At 30.1% G+C, this 27,930-nt stretch overlaps 1 protein-coding gene across 1 annotated transcript; it reads left to right on the forward strand.

Annotated features, from left to right (window-relative positions):
• LOC103574694 (AFG3-like protein 2) lies at positions 1–27,930 on the forward strand. Its single transcript, XM_053738786.1, has 11 exons — positions 1–260; positions 413–539; positions 619–946; positions 1,620–1,713; positions 11,327–11,492; positions 14,367–14,502; positions 20,632–20,750; positions 20,827–21,102; positions 23,216–23,670; positions 24,056–24,451; positions 27,516–27,930. The coding sequence occupies exons 1-11, from the start codon at positions 177–179 to the stop codon at positions 27,777–27,779; spliced, it is 2,445 nt and encodes an 814-aa protein (XP_053594761.1). The 5' UTR covers positions 1–176; the 3' UTR covers positions 27,780–27,930.

The following is a 27,930-nucleotide window of genomic DNA, read 5'->3' on the forward strand; positions in this document are numbered from 1 at the left end:
ACACTATTCTAGTTTTGTGCAATTCGTCACGGATCCGATCAGCCGACGTTCATTGGGTCCCCATGAATTTCAAATAAAACAATGGTGAGAGTAATTCAGTAGAACCTTTAAACGCCGCTACACAATTGGTATTTTATTAAATTTCACATGATAGTATTAACATTAATTAATAAACAATGGCTCACCAGTTATTGTCATCAGCTAATAAACTGGAAAAACTATTATTTAAATCTTTAAATAATGATCGTAATCGATTCAAAGTAAGTATCAATTTTTTTTCTAACCTACAACTTATGTTGCATTATAACTCACGTATATTGAGTCAATAAACGCAATCATCAGTAACTTGAGGGATCTTCAGAGTAATTAACAAAAGAACAAAAAGTAAATGAATTTTTACTTATTTTTATAGTTATGTCAGACTTTACTATTTTTAAAGAATAGTATGAAATTATCACATCTTGAAAAAAACATACAGCGGCAGTGGATATTATTAACTGCGAAACCACCTAAAGGATTTGAAAAGTTTTTCAAACCAAGTAATTATGTAACAATATTTGTAATCTTAATGTTTTGTAAGACTGCCATTATTAATTATTTATCTAACTATCGATTAAGATGGAAAGACGCCCTCAAAATCCAATGAACCAGTTGGTAAAAAAACAGAATCTTCAGAAAGTCAACACCAAAAGTCATCGAATTCACGACCATCACCTCCACCACCACCGTCATCATCATCAAGTGAGAGACCAGTAAATCAGTATTTGTCAGGAATATTTAGGCCAACTGCTAAAAGTGGGAGCAGCGGTGGCGGCGGGAAACCATTTAATACTGATCGCGACAAATGGATTGTTGTTGGAATTATTGGTGCCATAGGAATAATTGGCTCGATGGTTTTTTTTGATGTTGGTGCTAAAGAAATTACATGGCGTGAATTCGTATATAGGTACTAAGATAATTTTCATTTAAGGTACAGGCGGGTAATAAGGCCTAGCTAAGGGAGGTTTTTAATAGAATCAAAAACATTGCATTTAAATATCAAAATATATCATTAATCTTTATTTCAATACATTAGCCATAAAATGTAATCAAGTAATGGTAATTTTTACCATAAACAAACAAAACATTATACTTATACAAAAACCATACGAATAGGCCTTATTTTACTACGGTAGGGTAATAAGGCCTACGGGTTAATCAAACTGGAATAGTTTAACTATACTTAATAAAATTGGTATTAGAGATGAATCACTACTTAAATTTAGCAACAATACTTTTTTAAGGACGGAAGACTAGATTGTTTTGTTCAACAGCACTTGAAACTATCAGTATCCTTTTTAAGAGTCAGAAAACTAGATTGTTTTTTAAAATGTCTTCTGCGCTACAACAGCATATGATGGATGATGAAATATAGAAGACAGAAAACGTGATATCGGGACTCTATAAATTTGTCGTAACATTTCTATGCAAGACCCTTCTACTAGAGTAGCCTTTAGTGAAGGCGGTTATTTTAAATATCATTTCTGTCACTTAGGCCTTATTACCCGCGGGTACCTTGGTGTTTAGTTAATGTATGAATAATTTAAGTCAGCGATATTAAACTATTTTATATTTTTTAGTTATTTAAACAAGGGCATAGTTGAAAAGTTAGAAGTTGTTAACAAAAAATGGGTTCGAGTAAGATTATTACCTGGACATACAGTTGATGGATCAGTAAGTACTTCAAAACTATTTAACTTTCTACTCCTGAGATAATTTTTATGAAAAGAATCTCAAAGGCGGTTCATTACGAGAGCCAATCGCGAAATTTCTCGCTGACAGCTCTTAGAGCTTTTATATGGTGGCCACATTTCTGGAAAACCTGGAAGTATCAGGGAATTATAAATATACTGGAATATCAGGGATTTTCGTCACAAAGGAGAAAATTTTTACTTTCTTTTTTTTGACTGAAAAAGTCTGTAACTTTTTTTTCTGCCAAAACTGTTCAAAAAGTGGCGCGGCCCGAATACGATTGTAATACTATTTCGAAAACAAAACTAGTAGAAATGGATTCCAATAGCGAAAAAATGAAGCAGTTAGAACTAAAAAGGCTGTTAGAAAAAAAAGTCTTACACGGAAAAAAACAGAATATTAATAGTTAATAAATAACAGTAAAAAGTGGAATCTGTTATCAATAATTAGTACTATTTTGTGCTTAATACAAAGTAGTTTACTAATTTTTGTATATTCCTAAAAACTACTATCAATTATTTCAAATAGTAAGCAAATATTATTATTTTTAGGTATAATACGTGACTTATTAGTGAAAGTTTATTAATTTATGGCATAATCTATTAAAAAGTAATGGTTGGCCAAATTAAGAATTGGTATTTTAGATACTGATTTTTCCAGCCGAAAATTGCAAAAGTTACTAACTTTTATTTTATAAATTCGATATCACTGATCAATTATTAGCTTAAAATATCATATATTCATCATTATAAATTAATTTACAATATACATAAATCGAATAAGTGGTAGATAATAAAATGAAAAATTAGTATACTAGATACTGATTTTATGTTCATAAAAATACCGAAAATTTTTAACTCTTATTTTATAAATTCTATCCCATTGACTAATAATTAATATAAAATGTTATTTATTCGTTATTATAAATTAATTTATTATATACATATATCGAGTAAGTGGTAAATAAGAAAATGGAAAATTCGTATACTAGATCTTTATATATTAATATGTACGTTTACTAATTTTTCGGTTTCTCATTTTTTTAATTTTTCTGTTTATTTGAATGGTAATAACTGTAGATAGCAATTTATCGATTCTTTTTCATATTAATTTTAATATACAAAATTACAAATTTTGCTCTTTTGTGTATCAAATTTTAACATAAATAACAGCCATTTTGTAATATATATAATGATCTTGGTTTGATATTTGTATTGAATATACTAATTTTAAGTCGAAAATAAACTACAAACTATTAAAATTTTGAGCATCATTTTTTTCGTGTAGGAGAAACCAATCGTGAGGATCGTCAAGCTATTAACATGCATATAAACGACTTAAAAGGCCAAAAAAATTAAAAGTATACATAAGTATTGAACTAATCAGTTTCACGATATTCATTATTCGCGTACTTGATTAATATTTTATTAATATTCTATATAACGTTCTTATTTATGAAATTTATTCTGATGAAAATGAAAAATTTATTTATATTTTATTACACTGACAAAAAATGTAGTAAATTTTACTAAAAAATATGAGAATAACTACTAAATTTATATAGTAATCTTGAAACGCTTATGATTTATATGAAAAATTCATAGACAGATAAGTATATTTTACAACTCGTTTAGTATTTTCTTATATACTGGTTATGAAAAATCTCCTAAGGTAAAGTACCCAGTAGTTGAACAGGTTACAAAGTAAAACGTATTTGACCTTACTTTTAATATATAAAGTATAATTATTAGTTCAAATTGGTGATTTTCATGAAAATATAAATAATTTTGAATCGATTGAAGCACAAAATAACGCAGATAATTGAATATTTATATTTTTATAACGTTTTTAAGATAGACTATGAAAGGAGTAGTTGTTGAACAATCAACTCTGACAAGCCGCAGTAGTTGAACACTCCGGGAGTAGTAGTTGAACTAATAAAATATATGGCAACCAAGCACACCAAAATTTTTCAACGTTTTATTGAAATATCAAAAGAATTATAACATATTATTAAATAATATTAAAAATAATACTGTGAATACTTAATATGATCATTTAAAAATGAGAAATATTTGTATTAAATTATTTAATTACATTTTTTATTACTAATGAATTTATTTATTTAATATTTAACAAACTTGATTGTAAATTTTACCAATTGTAACGGATTATTTTTTATTAAAAAATAAATGTTGCACGGAAAGAAAATTATGGGAAGTGTTCCTATGCCAACATGGGAACCATTCCCATAATATTATAGGAATGATTCCCATAATGATATAGAAAATATTCCAATTGCATTATGGGAACCATTCCTATAATATTATGGGAATCGTTCCCATACTATTATGGGAACCATTCCTATAATGTTATATGAATTGTTACTATAATTTATGGGAATGGATCGTATAATTTATAGGAATAGGTCCTATATATTATGGGAATGATTCCCATAATATTATAAGAAGTCTTCCCATAAGTTATAGAAACCATTCCTATAATTATAGTGACCATTCCCATAATGGTATGGGTAGCATTCCCATAATTATAGGAACTATTTCTATAATTATGGGAAACATTCCTATAATAATAGGAATTGCTTCCATAATTTATGGTCGTCATTCCTATACTGGAATAGGAAAGAATTTCACATAATTATGGGAACCATCCCAATAATTTTCTTTCCATGTATTCATAATTTTCATCTTACCTATATTTTGTAAACTTTTTTTGGTTAGAAAATAATAAAAATTTATTTTGATGAGATAGATACGTTTTCACACGAAATCACTTAAAATTATTACACCAATTGTTGATGAAACACTCATACTTTATTTTCGTATATCTTTTTAAAAAAAAAAAAATTAAATTTAATTATTTGTTATTGCACTAGAATACATTTCACGCTGTTCACCTACTGCTGCTATGAAAATTACATGGACCCAATATTTGAACATGTAATACCATCTTGTTCAAGTTTTGGGTACCGCTTTGAACATTGGGAGGTAAAGTTAGACGCTAAAATTTAATATAAAAACTTTAGTTTATGTCTTCGCAAAAAATATATAGTATTTAGAAAAGACTATTTCATTGGGTGGTACAATTTTTTTTATTTAAAATGATGATATGTCTTATTTTTTAATGATTGTTCGGCTTACAGTATAGCATCTTTTTCATGCAAAAAATAGCATCTATCGGCTATTCTCGACATGGCAACTTTAAAGTTAAAAAATATATAATTTTTTTTATTTATAATTGGAACAACTTAAAGAAATCAATTACTGTACCATTAAATAATTATAACATGCGCATATTACTCATAATATATATACGGATTTTGTACAATAGCAATTCTAAAAGTCTGTTCAACTACTGGTCCCATTTTTAGAAGTGTTCAAGTACTGGGTACTTTACCTTATATTGCATATTAATTTTTAGTTATATTTAGTAAATTTTACTATATTAGAAAGGAGCTAAATAAAATAAAATTTTTAATAGCTTTTAACTTTTTATACTCGAAAGCAAAATAACTTAGTCAATTTGGAATGATTAAGAGTTACGTAATCTCAAATCTTCTAAATTAGATTTCTGATTCAGGAAAAGATAAAATTTATGGAAATATTATAAAAATTATAAATTACTAATAAATTTTTGAATAGAGAACTTCTATAGTAGTTACTTTTACGAAAGAAACTCAAGTTTGTATGAATTTTTCCGAAACTCATAAATTAAATTGAAATTATTCGAATTAATAATCAAAAACTGTTAAAATTAGTATGCATTAAAGTTTGACGATGAACATTTTTAAACGGTTACTTTAATCGACTAATCATAAGAGTCCATTTTTGTAGAGCAGTGAAATTCCTATTAAGCCATAACGTGCGCGTACTGTAATAACTTTTTTTTTGACAAGTTAAAAAATTCATAAGAAAGAAGAAATCTGCCTGAAAATAATCAAACTTCAACTTTTAATAACTTTTGAACGGTGAGGTTTACAAAAAAATTGTAAGAGACCTTTTTGTAGAGAATTCAATTTCCTATAAATATATGAGACGAAATATTTTTTCCAAATAGTAAATACCGAGATATGAATTTTCCCTTCTAACAAAGAATAAATAAAAAACTGAGAGGTGGAGGACTTTCCTATTAAAATTAAGAGCTCATACTTGAAGAGAATTTTTTCAAGGTGTCTAGCAGCTAATTTTTCAGAGTATAAAATGAAAAAAAAAAATAGTCGATTTTTTGGCCCACTCTATTGTATACGCTATCCCCACCAACTTTTAATTTTATCTATACATAGTAGAATTTACTATACGGACAGTAAAAAAATATAATCGTGTGAGGAAAAAATACATTGCGCATAGTAATTTTTAATATCTTTTTATGTAATTATCGCCAACCAGTAAATGTTACTAAATGTTTTTAATAATTAAAATACAGAATGTATTTATTCATATCTGTTAGTAAATTTTACTACAATACTGTAATTTTTGTTATATTTGTTTCTCCACAAAAATTTTCACCACACGGAAAGAACAAGATAATGGCTACCATATCAGTTTATACTCAGTTACATTTGAGGTAAAGAAAAATTTCAGATAGTAATCAGTATAATCTAAATTAGTCTAAGTTGCATCTAGATTATACTTAGTTTCATTCCAGATCTAGTATACTAGATACGCATGCGCTAGAATAAAATTGTCTGATATGTAACTGAGTTAAATCTCAGATAGTACTGAGTATAATCCAGATGAATGTAGTTATCATCTAGAATGAAAACCAGTATAATCTAGCGCTGTATAATCTGAGTTGTAACTGAGTATAATCTGGGATGAAACTGAGTATAATCTAGATACAGCTCAGTATAATCTAGATTATACTGGGTACTGTATGAAATTTTTTTTTACTTCAGATGTAGGGTAAGAGCACCAGTACCCAGCCCTTAACCAGTAGCCAGCCGGGCCTATATTTTAACATTGGCTCAAATTATATGTAGATATAATTTAACATGAGGTGGCTAGCTTCTGGTTTGGGGCCGGGTACTGGTACTCTTACCCTAACTGAGTATAATCTGAGATGGTAGCCAGTATCATCTGGTTCTTTTCGTGCAGGGAGGGATTTGCATTTTTTTTTCTATTACAATCGTCCACGAACGGTACTTTCTTTGTTGCACTTGCGCAGTAAATGGTAACTTTGGTCGAATTTTTCTCTTAAACAAACGAATATTATTAAAAAATTGGTAACACGACTTTACCTCCCCGACAGAATCTTCCTATGACAAAATCTCTCCAGGATAAAATTTCCAAAATTATTTTTATCAGTTTAATTCCTAATGGTCAAGAATATTTAATAATTTTATTTCATACATGTATGTGGAACATACTCTATATATTTACAATATACACATAAAATGTGAAAAAAAAAACCTGAATACGATTCCAGTCGGGGGGGGGGGGGTTGTCGTGGGGAGATTTTGTCGAGGAGGTATCATGGCGAAACCCAAAAAATTAAAGCGCACTGCACTAAATTAGACAGTAATGCATCAATGTGCAAACTGTAGTTTATATTCAGAGATTTTGTTTCCGAAAAAAACCCAGCCGAAAATATCTAATAACCCTTGTTAATAAATAAAAAAAACTTATGATTATTGATAAATAATAAAATAAAGGTTCATTTTCCGACATTGATTAATTATTTATTGAACTGACTTACACCATTTTATTTTGAATTAAATAAATATTTCCAATGATTTAATACTATTATATGTGGTCATGGATTTTTTTTATTATATGACTGGAATACATAGAAAAGTTAGGGAATTTCAGTTTAAAGAATCTTTGGTCACCATGAAGAACCAATTGAATCTGAATGAAACTCAATCGGATTTATTATTATTATTTATTTATTTAATTGGCCATGGAGTCGTAACTCCTTGCGGCCATCCAAAGTACATAATTTTATATAATAATATATATAGTGGTTAAACGAAAGATATTAATACAATTTTTTAAGAATACCCCAAGATCCGACACATAACGAGTATAATAAAGGACCAAGAACGCTCCCTTGAGACACTCCACTCAAAACTTCTTTCCATACTGATGATCCGCCCTTCCTGTTTCTTACAGATTGCAGTCTGCCCTTTTAATAAGAAGTGATCCAATTTACAACAGTATCACAGAAAACCCATTGCTCTTAATTTATAAATTAATATATCAAATACTACTGAATCTAAAGCTTTACTGAAATCAAAGAAAACAGCTATGGTGACCATTGAGTATTCAATACCTAATCTTATGTCATCACAGAGTCTCAAAATCGTATCTTGAGTACTCAAACCTTCCAGATAAGCAGTTTGATACTCATCTATAATTCTATAATCTAATATATATTTTGTAATGTGATTATAAACATATCTTTCTAATGACTTTAATAATGTACTTAATAAAGAGATCGGTCTATAATCTGAGTAATCTACAGGATGACGATTCTTTGGTAACGGTATGATATAAGGTTGCTTCCAAACTGATGAGAATTCTCCAAATAGCACTGACCGGTTAAATAAATCGGTAACGGAAGTTAAAAAATAAGGTAGAAGTAATTTATAACTTCTAATGGAAAATCCATCAGGACCAATCGCACCTGAAGTCAGCCTCATGATTGCTCGCTTAACATCTGATGAATCTAGATTATTAAAGGTGAACGTCCCCTGACATCTAATAATAAATTTATCTAAATCCATATAATCTATATTATCACATACAGAGTTTGTAAAATTAGTAAAATATTCATTTAGTTTATTAAGATCGAGATTTTTATCAACATTCAACTCTAATCGCTTTACTAGTCCTAAATTTTGAAAATCATTCCATAATGATTTCGAATTTTTACACCGAAAAGCGCATTTCAAAAAATTTTTTCTTGTCCTCAGTAATTCTAACTTTGATAAGTTTACGAAGATTAGAATATTCTTTGTACGCAAAACCCGTTCTAGAATAAATCCTGTAGAGCTTCGATCGACGACGCTGAAATTCTTTAATATCTCGATATATCCATGGAGCTGGTCAATCTCTGACCGCCATCTCTTTTAATGGCGCAACAGTATATATTATCAAACTAATATGAGTATATAGATGATTTTTCATTTCATCTACTGAATCAGATTCTTGAATATCACGTAGGTCTAAGCCTGCACAAATTAATTCAAGTCTACTCTCATCAACTCTGCTCCAATTTCTTCCCTAAATCTTCTTTTTACCTTGATGCGGTATACAATAATCATATTCTATCGAAATTAAAGAGTGGTCAGCAAGAAACGGCTCTGATGATTGCTTCGACGAAATTACCAAATCCAAGTTATTGACCATACAATGATCAATCCACGTATGTGATGATGCTGTATGATGTGTTGGGTTATAATGAATCAGATGTAAGCCAAGTGATCCACAGAACTCAATTTAATTATCCGATTTAGTATTAGTATTAACAATGTTCATATTGATATTAAAATCTCCAAGTACAATTATATGTTTGTAATGTGGCATGATCTCATCTAAATCCGATTCTAGTAGATTAAGTTCTCCAGCTGTAGGCGAGTTGTAGACTACACCAACAAGAATTTTCTGCCTCCTCGAATACCAAACTTCAATAAATAAATATTCCGAATTATTCTCCAGATACACTGAATTAAGAACATGACAGGATGAAAGTGTGTTATGCACGTATAATGTCACTCCACCACTAACTTTATTCAGACGATCATTCCGATACAACATGTAAGATGGTAACAAAAATTGAGCATCACACATATTGGAATTCAGCTACGTTTCACTAATTGCTATGATATCAAAACTATGAGTTCTAAAGAATTCCTTGAAAAAACTAAAATTACTGTTCAATGACCGTATGTTGACATGACAAACTTCGAGTGGTAATAATAATAGTTGTTGCTCTTGCTGATTTGACGATAATGATGAATGAAATTCATAAGGTTATTGTAAAGTTTTTCGAAGAGTTTCCATACTAGCAGACGGTAACAGTTTTAAATGAGGTTTATTAGGATCAAATCGAACAAATACTGCTGAAGCCGCTATCCAAATATTAATTGGTTGTAGTTTTGGAAATGACTTCTTAATTTCTTGTCTAAATTTATAAAGCGCTGACGGATGTCTGGGGTGTAAGCGAATAAGATCACCTGATATGTCAGCAGCATGAATTAAAGCTTTACCTGATATCTTTTTATTTTTAGATTTTGAAATAATATTGTCAACAACATCCTTTGACTCCAATTTAACTAAAATCTCATGTTGTCTTTGTCTTGTTGGCTGAGAGATATTTGACAGTTTACCCAATCTTTTTATATATTTAACATTCGAATCAGTAAAAGGAATATCTAATTCATTAAACAAGTTTTTCACAACATCCTTTAAGTTTTCATTTGCACATTCAGCTAATCCCGAAATTACAATTTCACTCGCAAGTGATTGTGATTCAATTTGTAAAGCACGCATTTCTAAATTACAGCTTGTGATAACATCAGCAGCCTTAACAACTTTATCAGTGATCTCTTTAAAGTCTTCAGGACATTGATTACTCTCCAATTTCCTCACTCTATTATCAAGATCATTTAATTTATTAACTAACTTATCTTGTACCGTTTTCAATCCATCAATTTTATTGTGTAGTAGTTGCGTAGATTTTTCTAACGCATCCAATTTATCCAGTTTATCAAGTTTAGCTAATTGATTATTAAAAGATGAAACAATACTCAATACATTTTGTTCAGCCCAAAAAGGACATTGATTCTTTACAAAATTTATAACATCAGTTGTGGTTTTTATATTGTTTTATTTTAACACAGATAGGATGAAATTTATGATGAAACGAACACGAAGCTTTGACGGCTTGTGATTCATCTTCAATGTCACCAAAACATAATATACAAGCCATGATAATAAGTTTTCGAAAGATGGCAGCACTAGTTACACAACTCACAAAAAATTCAGTCCAACCTCAAAATATGCAAAAGATGAAAAAAAGAATAACAAGCCTTATAAAAAATTAATTCCAACAATTAATATGTCACAATGACCACAAAATTATTTACCACTATACACAATCGAAAACAAAAATTTCGCTGCGCAAAGCAAATACAGATTTTAAATTCAACAGTGGTACGAAGTCACACCTCTATATATACACTATACTCTTTAATATTTAATATTTTAATATTTATTTTTTTCCGATTAAATCCGATAAAGTTCCCGGTAACTTTCCGATTTCTGATTAACCTTTAATCGGATTCATTCGAAAATTACCGATTAAAATTTTCCAATCTAAGTCTTTTAATTCCCGGATTTTAAATTTTTTAACTCGAGAAACATTTTTCTTTGTTGAAATTGAAATTGTTTGCTAGCTAAGAAATTTTCCAAACTTTGAATGTTAACGGACAAATTATTTCGTATAAAAAAATTTTATTTAAATGAAATTAACAGTAGTAATAATTAAATAACCGAATTAAACACAACATTAGTGAATTATATTCTTAATTCTGATATTAAAAATTATTTTAATTATTTGATTAATTTCACAGAATTCTTTATGGTTCAATATCGGAAGTGCCGATACCTTCGAAAGAAATCTAGAAAATGCTCAACTGGAGTTGAATATTGAGCCCCAAAATCATCTTCCAGTTGTGTATAAAACCGAAATTGAGACATCATCAGTAGCTTCATATTTACCGACACTCTTAATTTTAGGTAGGTGACATTATTAATATTATTTGTTGAATATAAAACCTCGAAGTTTTAAGACAGCTTGAAAAAATTTCATGAATTACATGACCATTAATCAAATTACAATGAAATGTTAAGCATATGTCAAGTAAAGTGATAGTTTCTGACCTCTTAAAAGTAACTGTTGAAATTATATTTAAATAGTTATTGAAGGACTATTATTATAATTTGTGGAATTGTAGGAAGGATGGCTGAACTATTAAAAGATTCTCGATTTCTGTATTTCAATATAAAACACTTTTGTTCTGCGCAATATAGTACAAAGGTACGTGTGTCCTCTGCTGAGCTATCACACAGAGTTAGTCCACCAGAAACAAGAGACTTTACACAAGCATAACAAGTACATAAGCGAGTCATAGATGGTGTCTCCTGTGTGGGCAAAGCAACTTTTACCGACAGTTATAAAAAAACTTAACCTTAAAAAAAATTGATGATTTTATAGGCAAGTTTAGGATGTTCTAAATAATATAAATCGTATAATTATGATAATTACGTTAATATTTTTTATAAATGTTTAAAAAATCGACATTCGTGGACCCAATTTCTGAACCTCAAAATTCTAAGGTGCAGTTTCTGACCCTTGAATTAGAAACAACTTATCACTTTTGTCGTTAACGATGGCATTATATCCACTCTCAAGTTCATATAATTTTAAAACTAATACTCATAGACAATTTCCGTAAAAAGTATCTGAAAGCTTGTCTAATAAACTTTAATTTATGACTTTGAACTTAATGTTTTGACCATTTCTTCCAATAATTTGATGCCTTGAAAATTCTAATGGAATCAAAAAATGTTAAAAATACGGTTTTCATTCCACATAACTTCTGCATGTCCTATTATATTACAGTTTCATCAGTTATATTTTATCGCGCATAAAATAACCTGTAAATTTCACAGCTATTTTATATTTTAAAAGTATTTCTTTTATTATTTATGAAGTTTCAATCGTACCTGTACGTCCTATAATTATAACTGGTCTTGCCATGGTAACAGCAATTACAATTATGATCTCATACTAATTAAATTTTCTATACTTTATTTATTTGAAGGTTAGTTTGGTAAATTACCTATATAATGTTACGTCAAACCAACTATCTGAAGTTTTCTATCGTAAATAATCGTCGTCCTTTTTTACCTTCACTCTTAGAAAACGAGTCTAATTTCGTGTCATGACTATAGACTAACATATATCACCCGATATATATACTCAGTAAACACATTGACGTAAATTTGACGTCAGAGTGACGTTACGCTATGTCATCATTTACGTAAGATATAAATCATGAATGAGTCAGGTGTGGCTCATTATTTCGCACTTTTCTATGTAAGATTATGATGTAAAACTAATGACGTATACATGACGTAAATGTGATGTCTGTGTGACATTCTATGACGTCAGTATGACATATGAGTGCTATCAAAATCATCAATTCGGGAAAAATATTTTTGAAAAAAGAAAAAAAAAGAAAAAAAAAAAAATTAAATACCGAATTTTTGATTTGATTAGTACCGCGCGAACGCATTACGAATTTAGAAACAAGATTTGATAGCAGTGAATTATGAAAAAATCCTGGGCGTCTGCTGGGTTCGAACACGGCTTCTCTTGGTTGGCAGTCCTGAACGTTGTTCACTGGTCACATCATGAGAGTTTAATTCTTATGCTTAATTAATTCATGCCATAATTCATAAGTTTTCGTGATGGATTTTTACAAAATTTGAAAAAACTCCATGAACTTATAAATAATATTATAAAAAATTATATAAAATTTTTTAATTTTCTGTTGTGATGTGAAATTTAAAAAATCTTCTATAAAATTTTGCGACACATTAAATAATTCCACAAAATTATATGAAATTTAATCAATTGAAAAATTGCAATACTAAACTTTACAATCTTAATATCAAAAGAGTTAAAACTGTCGTTACATTGTCTTTGTCATCCTCAATAATGTTTTCGGTATATTATTTAAAAAAATAAAATTAATTGTTTTATGTTCACGCTTATGTTTTAATCTAAAACGTCTGAAATCTAATATCGAGTTTATCGATTACTTTGGCCCCAAAAATGTTCGACATTTAGTTGTTATTTTTACACATTTACACATTTTTGAAAATCCATCCTATGATTGTTTTATTTTAATAAACAGATGATAAAAAAACTATGACTCGGAAATTACATCAGCATTGGGTAAAATACTGAGTTGTCACTGATGTAAAGATATGATTTGAGAGTGACATCCATATTACGTATAACTGTGACTTTGCTACTGACATAAATGTATGATTTTTAAATTACGTCATTAAGATATACAATAATGACTTTATTACTACGTAACAGTGTGATGTAGATTTTATGTCAAGCGTACGTAACATATAAGTTATAACTGTGACGTCATACAAGAGTCATGCTTACATCAATATGATGCCAAGTTTTTACATCATATTAAAGTCATATAGAACGTCAGATTGACATCAAATTTACATAAGATGCAGTGACGTTTCTATGACCTACGTATGACGTCAAAATAAGGTCATGTGTTAACTGGGATATGTATAAAACTAACTTTTTATATCGATTAATTGAAAAATCTGCCTTTCATTTCGGCTGCCGAATGGCCTTTTTTTTGCATCTATTATATTTGATAAAATAGTAAATACTATCAATTAAGCGGAGAATATATTACTTTACGTTTTTGTAGAATTTATTTCATTATTTGAGTGGAAAATTTTTTTAAAATTTCAGTTGAAGCTGAAAAGGTCAGAAACTGGGCCACGGTCAATAACTGAGTCCTTGACTTATGTAAAGTGTTTTAATTAAATGAAAATATTTTGCAGCGGTGCTGATTCAAGCCTTGCGTCGATCAGCTGCATTTATGGGTTCAAGAGGAGGAAAACGTGGTGGAATATTCGGTAGCGTAATGGAATCTACGGCAAAATTGATAAATCCAAATGAAATAGGAATAAGATTCAAGTAAATTATCGTCAAAAAATAACGTTCCTCATTTTTAGGTAGATTTTTTTGAAAATATAGGTATTGTATTTGTCCTCATGGTCGATTTTTCAAATAATTTTGTCATAACCTATCATAATTGGTTGAGTAGAGTTCAAAAATACCATTCATTAAAAAATTTATGTATGTATATATATTAGGGTGGCCCAAAAAAACCGGCTATTTTTTTTTTGAGTCTCTTATGAATATTTTTTGGCTTACGAAAAATTTTCAAGAGGTCGCTCATGAATTTTGAAAATATCAAAAATGATTGAAATTCGGATTTTTTACTTCTACATTTTTTCTTTGTCGCAGCAATAGTTTATATTTACAAAATTATGTCTTTGCTGAAAATTTAAGCCCAAAATTTAAATATTTAAACGGCGCTCAAAAATTTTGAATATAACTGATAATATGTAACTAATACTTTTAATTCGTTTTTTGTATTTTTTTAGAACATAATTATTGTCATTTCACTAATATATAACTTTTGCATAACTAAAAATATACAGGACAGTCTTAAACAATAAAATTTAGTAAGTTTTGGATAAGCGAAAAAACCTAAAAATTGAATTGAAAAATCAAAAAGTATGTAAATTACTTATCATTTCTATAAGGTAAATGTCCCAATACCGGAACAAGACCCAATACCGGAACGATTTGATAATCATTATATTATATTTCAACTCGTACGCGATGAAACTAAATAAAACTTTCTTTATTTGAAACCTTAATCTTTCAGTTAAAAAATAAGACATAAAATAGATTTTAGAAAATATTTAAAATATGAAAAAAAAAATGTTAATTAGAGCAATAGTCTCGGATTCATAACTTTTTCATGTCTCTTAATGGTTTTGCTAAGAAATGGTCTTAAGCTTATAGAAAATGCATAGAATTACTTTTCAATAATTTTTTTTTTGTATATGCATCTTGAATGACATAAAATTCAAGAAAACATATTAAAAATATGAAAAAAGTAGTATTATTATATTAATTTTACTGTTCGTCTATTGGTGCACCAAAATGAACCCGTGCCCAGATCCGGAACAGCCAATCATATTAACGTTCTCGATAGACATTAACGGTGAGTTTTATTGACTGGCTAAATCAAGTACACTATTAATTATTACTGGAGCCCTAATATTTAATTCAGTATGTATGATTGTTATAAAAAATAGATTAAGTATAGATAAACTCTAATTTAAATCATAAAAAATAAATTTTTGTTTTGAGTTTTTTTTAAAATTATTTTTCTAATATAACCTCAAATGATTTATTTTGTTTCTATTCTTTAGTTCAAAATATTTATTTTCATTGAATATTCAATCATTTTAAAATTTTAAATAAATTTTACATTATGGGTATGATATAGCAGACATCAGACGAATTTAAAATTATTAATAAATCGAGTAAATAATTAATAATATAAAATTTAGAAAAATGCAAATTCAAAAAATTTAGAAATTAACAGTGTTTTTTTTGTAAATATTATTATTTTAATTATTCATCTTATTTATTTATAATTTTAAAGTTCTCTGATGTCTGCTACATTCATACTCGTCTTACATTAATATTATTTAATAATTATTAATATTTTCACCATGAATAAATGCAAAAAATAACTTATTTTATTTACTGTTCCGGCATTAGGACAACCGAATTCCCGTATTGAGACAAGGTTATTTCAGCGTTCGGTATTGGGTCTTTTGGGTGTCATAGAAAAAACTTTTTTTTTTTATATTAAATTTAAGAAAAATGAACTAATTTGATTATTTTTGAATTGGTTAATGTCTATTCTATATGATATAATAAATTATTTTGGTTTAAAATTTATTTGAATATTTTTAAAACGATAAAAATCAGTCACATACCTTTCGTCGTTCCGGTATTGGGACATTTACCTTATCTCGGGTTATATTTTAATTTATTATGATGCAAATTGATGGTGAAACAATCGAGAAGTTGTATTATTAATATTCAAGGATCGCTGGAAAACGTTCAAACGAAAGCACTCGGAAACATTCAAAACTCTTGAGCAAGGTTTAAATATTTAAATTTTGGGCTTAAATTTTCAGCGTAGTCATGATTTCACAAATATAAAATATTGCTGCCACGAGAAAAAAAAGAATTTGAAATAAAAAATTCAAATTTCAATCATTTTTGATATTTTCAAAATTCGTGAGCGACCTCTTGAAATTCTTTTATCGAGCTTATTTTTGAAGAGGCTTCTTAAAACATCGTAAACCAACAAATTTTCATATGTATATATATGTATATTCGTAATAGAACCGACTTTGAGGACACGATTGCGCTAACAATTCTTATCGGATCTTAATGAACTTTTCTATACTTCTTTTATAAGCGATTATCTTGATCAAGTTTGAAGATGGGCTGAATCGGTCAATTAGTTTAGAAGTTATGGCTGTTGGGAATTTTCACGATTTTTCGAAGAAATTAGTTTTTATTCACTGTTAGAGTTCGTATAACTATAAAATTAAAACTGATAGATAATTTCCGTAAAAAGTATTTTAAGGGGGTGGGGGAGGGGGTACGGGCTAAATCGTGAAAAAAAACGTTTTTTTCATGAATTTTTTTTAGGCGTATGGATTGAGCCACTTTATTAAAACCTTTTGAACATGATTAAGTTTATATTCAACAAGATTAGGTAATTTTTTTAGGTAATAGTATCCGCAAACAAACCGGTGATGGAGCTTTTCCCAGAACGTCTTTAAAAAACATGATTTGCGGTGAGCAGTGTATCTTAGCTGGAAATTATCTCAAAAAAAAAACCATTGAAATTTAATCAAAGCATTATTAAAACCTCCCGCCAACGTTCCCTGATAATTTTATTTTTTATGGTCACTTAAATAAAAACTATCATTTTTTTATGATAATTTGTGTCATTTTGAGGGTGGGAAACCCCCTTCATGTAAAAAAAATTCTAAAACTTAACGTTGGGGGGAGGTTTTTTATGCGTAGAAAGTGTGTACCAAGTTTGAAATGAATTGGTAATGTAGTTTTTAAATAGCAATGCTCACGGACTTTGAAAAAGTAGTTTCGAGAAAAATGCGTTTCAAATTTTAGGTGCTAAAAAAGGAGAAGAAAAATAAATTTTTTTTTTTTTAACTTACACTGAATCATTAATTCCAGCTCCATAAAGTAGAGTTTCTGCAGCAGCTTCAATGTCTTCAGCCTCTAGTTTCTGAGAAGATCGATTAGTTAATAACTTCGAGAGTTTTGCTTTGATCAATTTCAAATTTGGAGACAATATTCTTAAAATGTGTAGCTATAAGAAAATGGAAAAAAAATTCGATTTTTAGCTCATACCCCCCCTCCTCTTTAAACTTGTTGAGTAAGCTTTAATTTTATACTTTGAACTTTGTATTTCGTTAAGCTCTTAGTAGAATTGAGATTTTGAGCTGCTCTTTTAGGAGGATTTTTTTTACACCTGAGACTAACTTTTGAGACTAAGGAAAAAAACTTTCTTTTGGGAACACCCTAATATACATATATATGTGAACGGGGCTATAACAGGGCTATGCTGTTACTCTGGTCGTCCTTAAATTACCTTTTAAGTGCGCCACTGGAAGTGATAACGGCCTCCCAGAACCGGATCTTAAATCTTCAGGGTCGGTGTAATTTTATTTAATTGTAAGAGAAGGATGAGGAAGGATAACTTATAAATGATTTACTTTTTCAATTCACAAATTAAACCTTTTATTTTCCAATGACCTATTTGACCTTTATAATTTAACTTCACTTATGACCTTTTATAAACCTTATATTTTATAACTTTTATAAACCTTATAACTTTTTATATAAACCTTATTACATTAAACCTTATAAACCTTAAACCTTATAACCTTTTGAAACCTTAATTAACCTTATAACCTTTATAACATTAATTGACCTTATAACATTAAACCTTATAACCTTTATAACTTCATTAAACCTTATAACTTTTTATTTATTTACCCGCAATAATTTTATTTAATAAAATCAGCCAACTACCTTTGGCGTTACCACACACTCACACATACAATAGTTAAAAATCGCTTAACCTTTGCGATACTTAATTACTAAATTATCCACTAAAATCCTTATCTATTTCACTCACACACTCACTCTGTCCCCTGGACTTATTTTACACACACTTAATTTTAATTTATTTTCCCGCAATTAATAATTTAATTAATTTAGAGAATTATATAATTATTAATTAATTTATTAATTGATTTTTCTTTTATCTCTTCATTGATTACTATTTCCTTTTCATTTTCTTATCACTTATTTTATTTCCATAATAACACGACCTTGACTCAGTAATTTAATGACACGTTTCTTCAGATACTTTTATCATCACGATAGTTATTCTTATTTTATTTACGCCTTTTACTTAATTAATTATAATTCTTTAATTACTTAAATTTTCCTATTTAATTTACCAACGACTTCGACTACGGACCTCTCTTAGCTTTCCGAGACAATTTTAATTGATTTTAATTATTTTATTATTTTTATTAAATTTTATTTATAATTAATTATTGACTAGCAATTATGACTAGATTCGACAGTTCCAGTGCGCGAGTCACTCGACCTACCTGGAAACTTCTAGAACAATTCCGGCTACCTGCCTGGAAATATTTTTTAACGCAATGGCTCCGGCTACTTGCCTGGAGTTAATTAATTACTAAAATTTTATAATTATGTCCGAGTTAATTTATTAATTTTCTTTACGAAATTATTTAATTCGCGAGAATTTTGTTTAGACGCGACGATATCAAACGTATACTAAGTATTTGATAAAATTTTCCGGCTTCCCGCCTGGAATAAATTTTATAAATATCTCTCCAGTTAAAAACTCTCCAGATCTTTTCCTCGTCGTGTCTCTGTCCGGGTTTTGTCTTATTTATTTTCCTCGTTCTCGTTTTGGTCTTAATTGTGGTTTCGTCTCTCTCTGTCTTCACTCTCCTCTCTCTCTCTCTCTCTCCTTACTCTCCTTCAACCTGTTACAATCAGACGCAATCAGTAATGTTTATAGAAAATACCGGCTAACTGCCTGGTATTTGTTATAAATAATTGAAATTTCCATCGTTTGGTTCCACAATAAACTCAAGCTATTAATTAATTAATTACCTGTTATAATTAAATTCGGCTATTTTTCGTCGGTTGTCTCGTCACTTTGTTCTCTCCACCTCTCTATTCGGACGTCCCGATGGTTAATGCCCGATTCTCGTTCCGGTCACCGTTTATAATTGCTCGCTCACTCTTGACTATAGTTGTCCTTTTTTCTCTCCTACTTAACTCTAGGTGGGGTCGACGGTCGAGCAAGTGAAATTTCCATTTCCGGACGACTAGTCGCTACCTACCCGGAATACCCGGAGTGGTAATGTCACATGACCGACAGTGCGCATAATAGATTTTATTTGAATTTACTTGAACGCGGTAAATACGAATTTACCCCGTTACAGGGCAGTGCTACTCAACCGTGTCTCCCCTACCAGTGTCTCATATCTCTTTAAGCTATCTCGTATTTACTTATTAATAATAAATAAATAGAATTTATAACTGGTATTTACTATTTGTTTATTAATCTATCATCATTCTCTATCAATTCCATGAGAAATCTTTGAGTTTAATATTTAATTTTTCACTTTTAAATATCTAAATATTTACTAAAAACTAAAAACGCCGTTTTTGATAATTTTTATGACTTTATAAATCTCGAATTTTTGATGAATTATGTAAGTTTTCATTAATACATATTTTCTTACGTGTGTATATTTTCGTTTCTAACCCCATATACTCAAAGCTAGATTGTCAATCCGAAATTTTAGTAATACGCGATTAAATTAGTATTGCTCGTACATTTATAAATAAATATATAAGTATACTGACAGTATTTAAATTCCGGATTAAGAATCTCAGATTAGAAATGAACCTTTAAAAATTGGCATCTACCTTAGTAGAAATGAATAAGGGCCGCTTTCGTTTTAAACTAACTGCGAGTTACCGAAAAGTCAGGAAGGTGCTGAAAATTTTCGAAAAATCTACCTTCCATTCTGGCTGCCAGATGGCATTTTTCTGAATTAAAATATTATTTGATGTTAGGGATGTAGCTGGTTGTGAAGAAGCGAAAATCGAAATCATGGAATTTGTAAATTTCCTAAAAAATACCCAGCAGTATATTGATCTCGGAGCCAAAATCCCCAAAGGCGCAATACTTACAGGTTATAATGAGTTTATTATTAAATCAATTCTGTAGTTTTATCGTTCTTATAATACAATGAAATTTCAAAATCTCAGGACCTCCTGGAACCGGAAAAACACTACTAGCAAAAGCAACGGCAGGAGAAGCTAATGTTCCATTTATTACGGTGTCTGGATCAGAATTTTTGGAAATGTTTGTTGGTGTTGGTCCATCTAGAGTAAGAGATATGTTTGCGATGGCACGTAAACATGCCCCATGTATATTATTTATCGATGAGATCGATGCTGTGGGAAGAAAACGAGGTGGAAGAAATTTCGGGGGCCATTCAGAACAAGAGAATACTTTAAATCAACTTCTAGTCGAAATGGATGGTACGTATAAATTTAGTTTAAACAATAAAATTACCACTTGAAATGCGGTTTTGTAATAAACTCTTCTCAGTTATATTGTTAACTTTAAAGACAATAAGATTAGTCACAATAACGATTGATATCATACGAGGCAAGTATAGTTAAACTATTCCAGTTTGTTTAACCCGTAGGCCTTATTACCCTACCGTAGTAAAATAAGGCCTATTCGTATGATTTTTGTAAAAGTATAATTTTTTGTTTGTTTATGGTAAAAATTACCATAACTTCATTACATTTTATGGCTAATGTATTAAAATAAAGATTAATGATACCTTTCGATAATTTAACCCTTTCCCAAAAGTGTGTGTCGAAATAAATCGGTGTGAGCTCTACGGGGGTAGCACCAATCAAAGTTCGTCGTTAAGGCTGTGTGAGTATCGGTTTAATCGTGTGAGTAACGGTTTAATTGCAGTAGTGCACGCATGCGCCCCCTTCTACTATTTTGTCTGCCCCTTCTCTTCTTAATAGGCTAGCGCTCTCTCGCTTTAAGACGAAGACGTACGATTCAAATTGAGAGTAGGGACTCAAGGTTAACTGGGAAAGGGTTAATGCAGTATTTTCGATTCTATTCAAAATCTCCCTTAGCTAGGCCTTATTATCCACCGGTACCTTAGTAAACATTTAGAGCTGCCTACTTTGATCAGTTTATTTTTTGGCCACCAGATGACTAATACCTAAGCCGAGCCCATTCTAAGGTTCCCAATAGTATAAAATGTAAGCAGTGCTCTTACTAGTGGTTTTATCAAAGACACAAACTACAAAATAGCTCACAATTTACTTGATCACCGAGTTATTCTATTGAATATCGAATCTAAATATTACATTCGATTCGATTCGAACAAGATTCGCACACCCCTAGTAATCTCTAAAAATCCAAGAAATTAAAAATAATCAATAAGAATCGTTTTTTTAAGTTTTGCTCACGATTATGCTTGATAAAGTCATTGTTCTTGAACAGATGTCAATAGAAATGATGAAGATAATAAACGTGAACTTTGAATTAAACCATTGAATTAATATATGAAACACCTGGAAAAAAACATCAAAAACTGTGATTTTTCCAAATTCCTGATGATATTCTTCAAATCAATTCATCGATGTATCAAAACAAAGCTGTTTAAAACTCGGTTTTTACAAATTGGACCGAAGCTAATAATATTCATTTTTTTTTTTTTTTTTTTTTTTTTTTTAATTTTCAATTTTTATAGCTGAAGTTCAAAAATTTTTACTCAGTATCAGAATATAATCTTATTCTAGGACATGTTAGTAAAATTTACTTTTTGCGACTCATGGCAAGAAAGCATGTCTCTGATTGGTTAAAAATTACACTACAAAGAATAAATATTGCGAAGAATGTCCACATTATTCGTGAAAAATATGACAAACGTACACTTTTTACATATATATATATATACTATTTATTAGTCATTAAACGATCTACCAGAAAACCCAATCAACAGCCGTCTCGAGTTAGAACAACGGAAAGTCCCAGACTATATAAAATCATCTTCGTGTATTTAATTATAATGAAGGTACAATTCACTATATGAACCTTGATTCGAAACTCGAGTTATTTTTGTTGAGTATCTATATATTGAAAATAATAAAAATAATTTTAAATTATTATAAAAATCAATTAAATCATGTTTAATTGTTACTATTATTATTTAACAATCTCTTGTATCGGAAATAATACAGGAATTAATTTTATATTAATAAGATTGAATATTATTTTAGATTAATTAAAAGATTAAATTTAATGTCGTGTCCTTTTTTTTACCAATGAAAGATATTCTTTCTTACCACTCGATGCAAAAACTATTGTAACGGATTGAGTAGGAAAGGCTTTCGACACTCGTGTGTTGGTAACACTTGCCTAACAGCTCGTGAACTAATTACACTCGTTGTCGAAAGTACCTTCCACTCAATGCGTTAATATACTATTACATAATTCGGTTACGTTGCGTCCAATTTTTTTGGAGAGAAATGTTTTACTCATTTCTTCAAAACTAAAATGATATAATTAAAATTTTATAAATTTGTTTTACTTATTTTTCTTTTTTTTTATATTAAGGATTCAATACAACAACTAATGTGGTAGTATTGGCAGCAACAAATAGAATCGATATTTTAGATAAAGCTTTGCTACGTCCTGGCAGATTTGATAGGCAAATATTTGTCCCAGCTCCCGATATCAAAGGTCGTGCGTCAATATTTAAGATTCATCTGAAGCCTTTAAAAACAACGTTAGACAAAGAAGCTTTAGCCCGGAAAATGGCTTCGTTAACTCCTGGATTTACAGGCGCTGACATAGCAAATGTTTGTAATGAAGCAGCTCTAATAGCAGCAAGAGATATGTCGAATAATATTGAATGGAAAAATTTTGAAGCTGCTATAGATCGAGTAGTCGCAGGTATGGAAAAAAAAACTAACGTATTACAACCTGAAGAAAAAAAAACAGTCGCGTATCACGAAGCTGGCCATGCAGTATCTGGTTGGTATTTACAGCATGCAGATCCAATATTAAAGGTATTCATTGGAACAGCTTATATATCCTGATTAAGAAAAAGCGATTTTTAATACTTTTTAATTTTTCCGTAATCTTTAAATCCCCTAATTTTTAAGCATTAAATCCTTTTGAAAAGTTTTAAATCATCTGTTATTCAATAATTTTGGGACATTTCAAGGTATCCAATTTTCTACATACTTTGCTATATGTTTCAATCACTAAAAAAATATTTTTAATCGTTTCAAATACTTTTTAATTCTTATTGAGAATTCAGAAAGACTGAAAAACATTTAAGTTTTTTTAAATCTTTTTTAATCACTTTTCTTAATCAGAAATCGCAATTCTCTTTTTGTTGCATTCGGTATTAAATTAATTAATGAAATATTAAAATTCATTTTATAACAGGTATCCATAATTCCTCGTGGTAAAGGCCTTGGTTACGCACAATACTTGCCGCGAGAACAGTACCTTTACTCAACGGAACAGTTATTCGATCGAATGTGTATGACACTTGGTGGACGTGTATCTGAAGAAATATTTTTCAACAGAATAACTACTGGTGCTCAGGACGATTTGCAGAAAATTACAAAGATTGCCTACTCGCAGATAATATCTTATGGAATGAACGAGAAAGTAGGCAATGTAAGCTTTGAACAACCACAGCCAGGAGATATGGTAGTGGACAAACCTTACTCTGAACTTACGGCTCAGTTGATTGATCAAGAAGTAAGAGATCTTATCAAAAGAGCGTACGAACGTACACACAAATTATTAATGGAACGTAAGGAAGATGTTGTGAAGGTAAATTTCTTTATATAATTAAATATAAACTAATATTTTTCGTTCGAGCATTAAAATCAAATTCTTTGTGATAAGAATGTTTAGGAAATATATTCTTTATTGTTCGACATTATTGGCCTGAGAAAAAAAAATTATCTGATCATATATAATATGTGATGATAGACAAAATTATAAATAACGTAGGCCCACAATAAAAAGTGGTATGTGTTGGGTGTCAGACTATCATTTTTTGGCGTATTTTTTTTTCCTACTGAACATGAATCTGAACTCAGAATTGGGGATCAAACAGCAAATAATCGAAAAAAAAACCTAGATAATAGCTATTAGATTGTGTCAAAGAAATCGGCTATTTTTTTTTTTTTTTTTTTTTTTTTTTTTTTTTTTTCAAAATTTCTACGGAAAATATTGTTCGAGATGAAGAAAAAAATTACTGTTAAACTAGGAGCTTTTAAAATTAATATTAACAATTACCGGAATTTTTGAAAGTTCTTTACTTATTTGCATTTAATAGTAATTAATGAAAAAGCGGCTGAGGCAGTCTTTGGTACGCGCGTGGCTCGGGCGATCACCAAAGTCGAGTAGCATCGAGCATGATTACTACTTGGCTGGATGACCACTCAGCCACGCGTCGGGTTCGAACGGAGGTTTCTGACCGTTAGGCGCAGAATGAAGATCGAGTGATCGACAAAATGGGAATTTTATCGATCACTGGAGCTTCACTCAAACCAAAACTGTACTGGATAGGTTTTCTCTGTAGTTTTCCTACGTCACTGCACCTCCATAACTGAAGGAGAGTTCTAACGCGTATTGTCTAACCACAGCCACCACGAGTCAAAAGCTCTGTATGCCAAACACTCTTACCGTCTCAGCAAATAAAGAACCTCTGGTCGGAGTGGGCTTAAAGAGGCCGCCCGTGGCACCAGTTCCTGTTTTGGTCAACAGATCGCTTCGAGATAAAATGGTAAGACGCGGCTTCGCCTTAATACCCTAAGAAAGGTCCGCTATCGTTGTTAGATTTTAAGTCACGGAGCCCGGGAATCGAACACGAGACTGTTATTTTAGCCTTTGCTATGTCATCTACACAGATGATATATATGTATATGTATTTGAGCGCGTCGCTCGTACTTATTTGAATTCGTGTAAGCAAGTCGATGTTAAATTCCCGGAACCCCTTTCCGCGTTATGACGACAACTTAACATTCTTTGAGTACGTTACTCGCCGCTAGATCGCATTCAGCCTTTTGTGGTGTCCCTGACAATTGATATATTTAGAACTCGTATACTCCAAACTTGGGGACAACTCTGGCGCAGCCAATTCTCTGTCATCCAACAGAATAACAAGTGCCTCTTTTAATAGTAATATAGTACATTTTTTATTACACTGTGACAACAATGTCTAATATTTTTGTTTCCTTGGATAATTTATTTTGTAGTTCAGAAACATAAAGTACCCTCCATAAAAAACCTTCATAAGAAAAATATATGAAAAATATATATAAAATATGTAAAAAAACTTGAAACTTTCTGATTTTACTCTGGAAACACTCTCGTTTCATTCTGGGCTTACTTTGGGCTTGCTCAGAATTTGCTTTGGATTCACTTTGAATTTATATTCTTGAATGACTCTGAACGCATTCTGCGAATACTTTGGATATGCTCTGGTTTTTGTCTGGTATCACTCTTAAAAAAGGTCACAAAACCGATCTGGAATCACGCTGGACTCAGTAGTGTTCCTTTCTGACTTTGGTTCCAGAATAGATTTAAGACCGCAGGGGCTCGCTAACTCTACCTGTTTTACTCTTTATATTAATGTGCACTTCTGATTGGCTACTTATTTTGATTAATTGATTATTTGTGCGTCAGATCAAAAAACGTGGAAAGTCATAATTGTACCTCCCATCTACTCAACAAACAAAAAAGAATTAGATCGGATTGAAAATTATAAGTTTCAATTCGAAAGTACACAATTTCGGATTGAAGTATAAGTTTTCTAATACGTTTTAATACGATCCAATCACATCATTTTTTAACTCCCTGCTAAGAAAATTATTAATTTTCAAAAATTCGGGAAGTTTTGTTTTCACCCCGATTTTCGAAAATCGAGTTTTCATCAGATGTCGACGTTTTGAGGTCCTAGGAAGCTATTCTGACTATTTTCAGAAGGATGTCCGAGCGTGTATATATATATATATATATATATATATATATATATGTCAGGTGTGTGTTTGTGTGTGTGTGTGTGTGCGCGTGTGCTTGTGTGCTTGTGTGTGTGCATGTAAACTCTTAATATCTTTTTAATGAACAGACCGATTAACATGTTTGAGGTGGCAATCGAAAGAGTTTGTTGGCCGTCAACTTTTCTGAAAATTTCAAATCGATCGATCAAATAAACTCTAAGATATGGAAGAAAAACAAAAAAACAAAATTTTTGTTTTCAGTTTTTTTCAAATTTTTCAGAAATGGCTCGATCGATCAATCCTAAAATCTAATCAGCTCTAGAACTCAATAAATCGCGTCGATTGCCGCCTCAACTATCTCAATCGGTTAATTCGTTCGTAAGATATCGTGGGAGAAAGAAATGCTAAAAAACGGTTTTTTCCTAAAACAAGAGCATGCAACAGTATTTTTGAGCTCTTCGAGCTCGAAAATGTATTCACAACAATGTTTTCGAGCTCAAGGAGTTCGAAAACTGCGGGAAGTTTTGGGGCTGGCCCGCAGGGTCAACCGATAGACCGATTTTTTTTTTAAGCTGTCTTAATTCTTTTTTTCGAATTTAGGTTAGGAGGCTTTAATCCAATCGTATTCGATGACTGGTATCTATTCGTATAAATCCGTTGTTTCGGATGGAATATTTCAATTTTCTATCTGCGTTAATATGTTTATTCAGATTGAGTATTATGATATGATGATTTAATTGAATTGGTTCGGATTCATATTTCAATTCTTTTTCGTTTGTTGAGATACTCATTAAACAGATCGCCATTTGGTCTTTAATATACTTTTGGATATTATAAGTAACATTTTATTATGTAATTATATAAAACGAAAATTCCGTTTCTTCTAGGTTGCAGAGCGGTTATTAGCAAAAGAAATTTTAAGTAGAGATGATATGATTGAATTACTTGGTCCGAGACCATTCCCCGAAAAGTCATCGTACGAACAGTTCGTTGAAGGAACTGGCTCATTTGAAGAAGATACAACGCTTCCCGAAGGTCTTAAAGATTGGAATGTTGAAAAAGAACGAACTAAACCAATTAAAGATACAAGTGATGATGAAAATAAACAGCCATTTTCAGAAAGTTCAACTAAATGTTCATCTAATGTATAGAATTTGATAAAATACCAGTCAATGATGAATGTAATTATTGTTTGTATTTATTATTCTTTTTTTTTTTTTTTTTATAGTAATTTGTGGTCTTCTTATGTATATCCTTATTTTATACAATAGTTTGAAATATACAAAGCTACTAATAAACATT

The sequence above is a fragment of the Microplitis demolitor genome, chromosome 4 (assembly GCF_026212275.2).
Source record: "Microplitis demolitor isolate Queensland-Clemson2020A chromosome 4, iyMicDemo2.1a, whole genome shotgun sequence".
NCBI classification, from domain to species: domain Eukaryota; kingdom Metazoa; phylum Arthropoda; class Insecta; order Hymenoptera; family Braconidae; genus Microplitis; species Microplitis demolitor.

Excerpts from the sequence above, each read along its gene's own strand:
- LOC103574694 (XM_053738786.1), top strand. The coding sequence starts at position 177 with ATGGCTCACCAGTTATTGTCATCAGCTAATAAACTGGAAAAACTATTA. Across the intron at positions 20,751-20,826 it reads CAAAGGCGCAATACTTACAG|GACCTCCTGGAACCGGAAAA; the intron begins GTTATAATGAGT and ends TCAAAATCTCAG. Across the intron at positions 21,103-23,215 it reads ACTTCTAGTCGAAATGGATG|GATTCAATACAACAACTAAT; the intron begins GTACGTATAAAT and ends TTTTATATTAAG.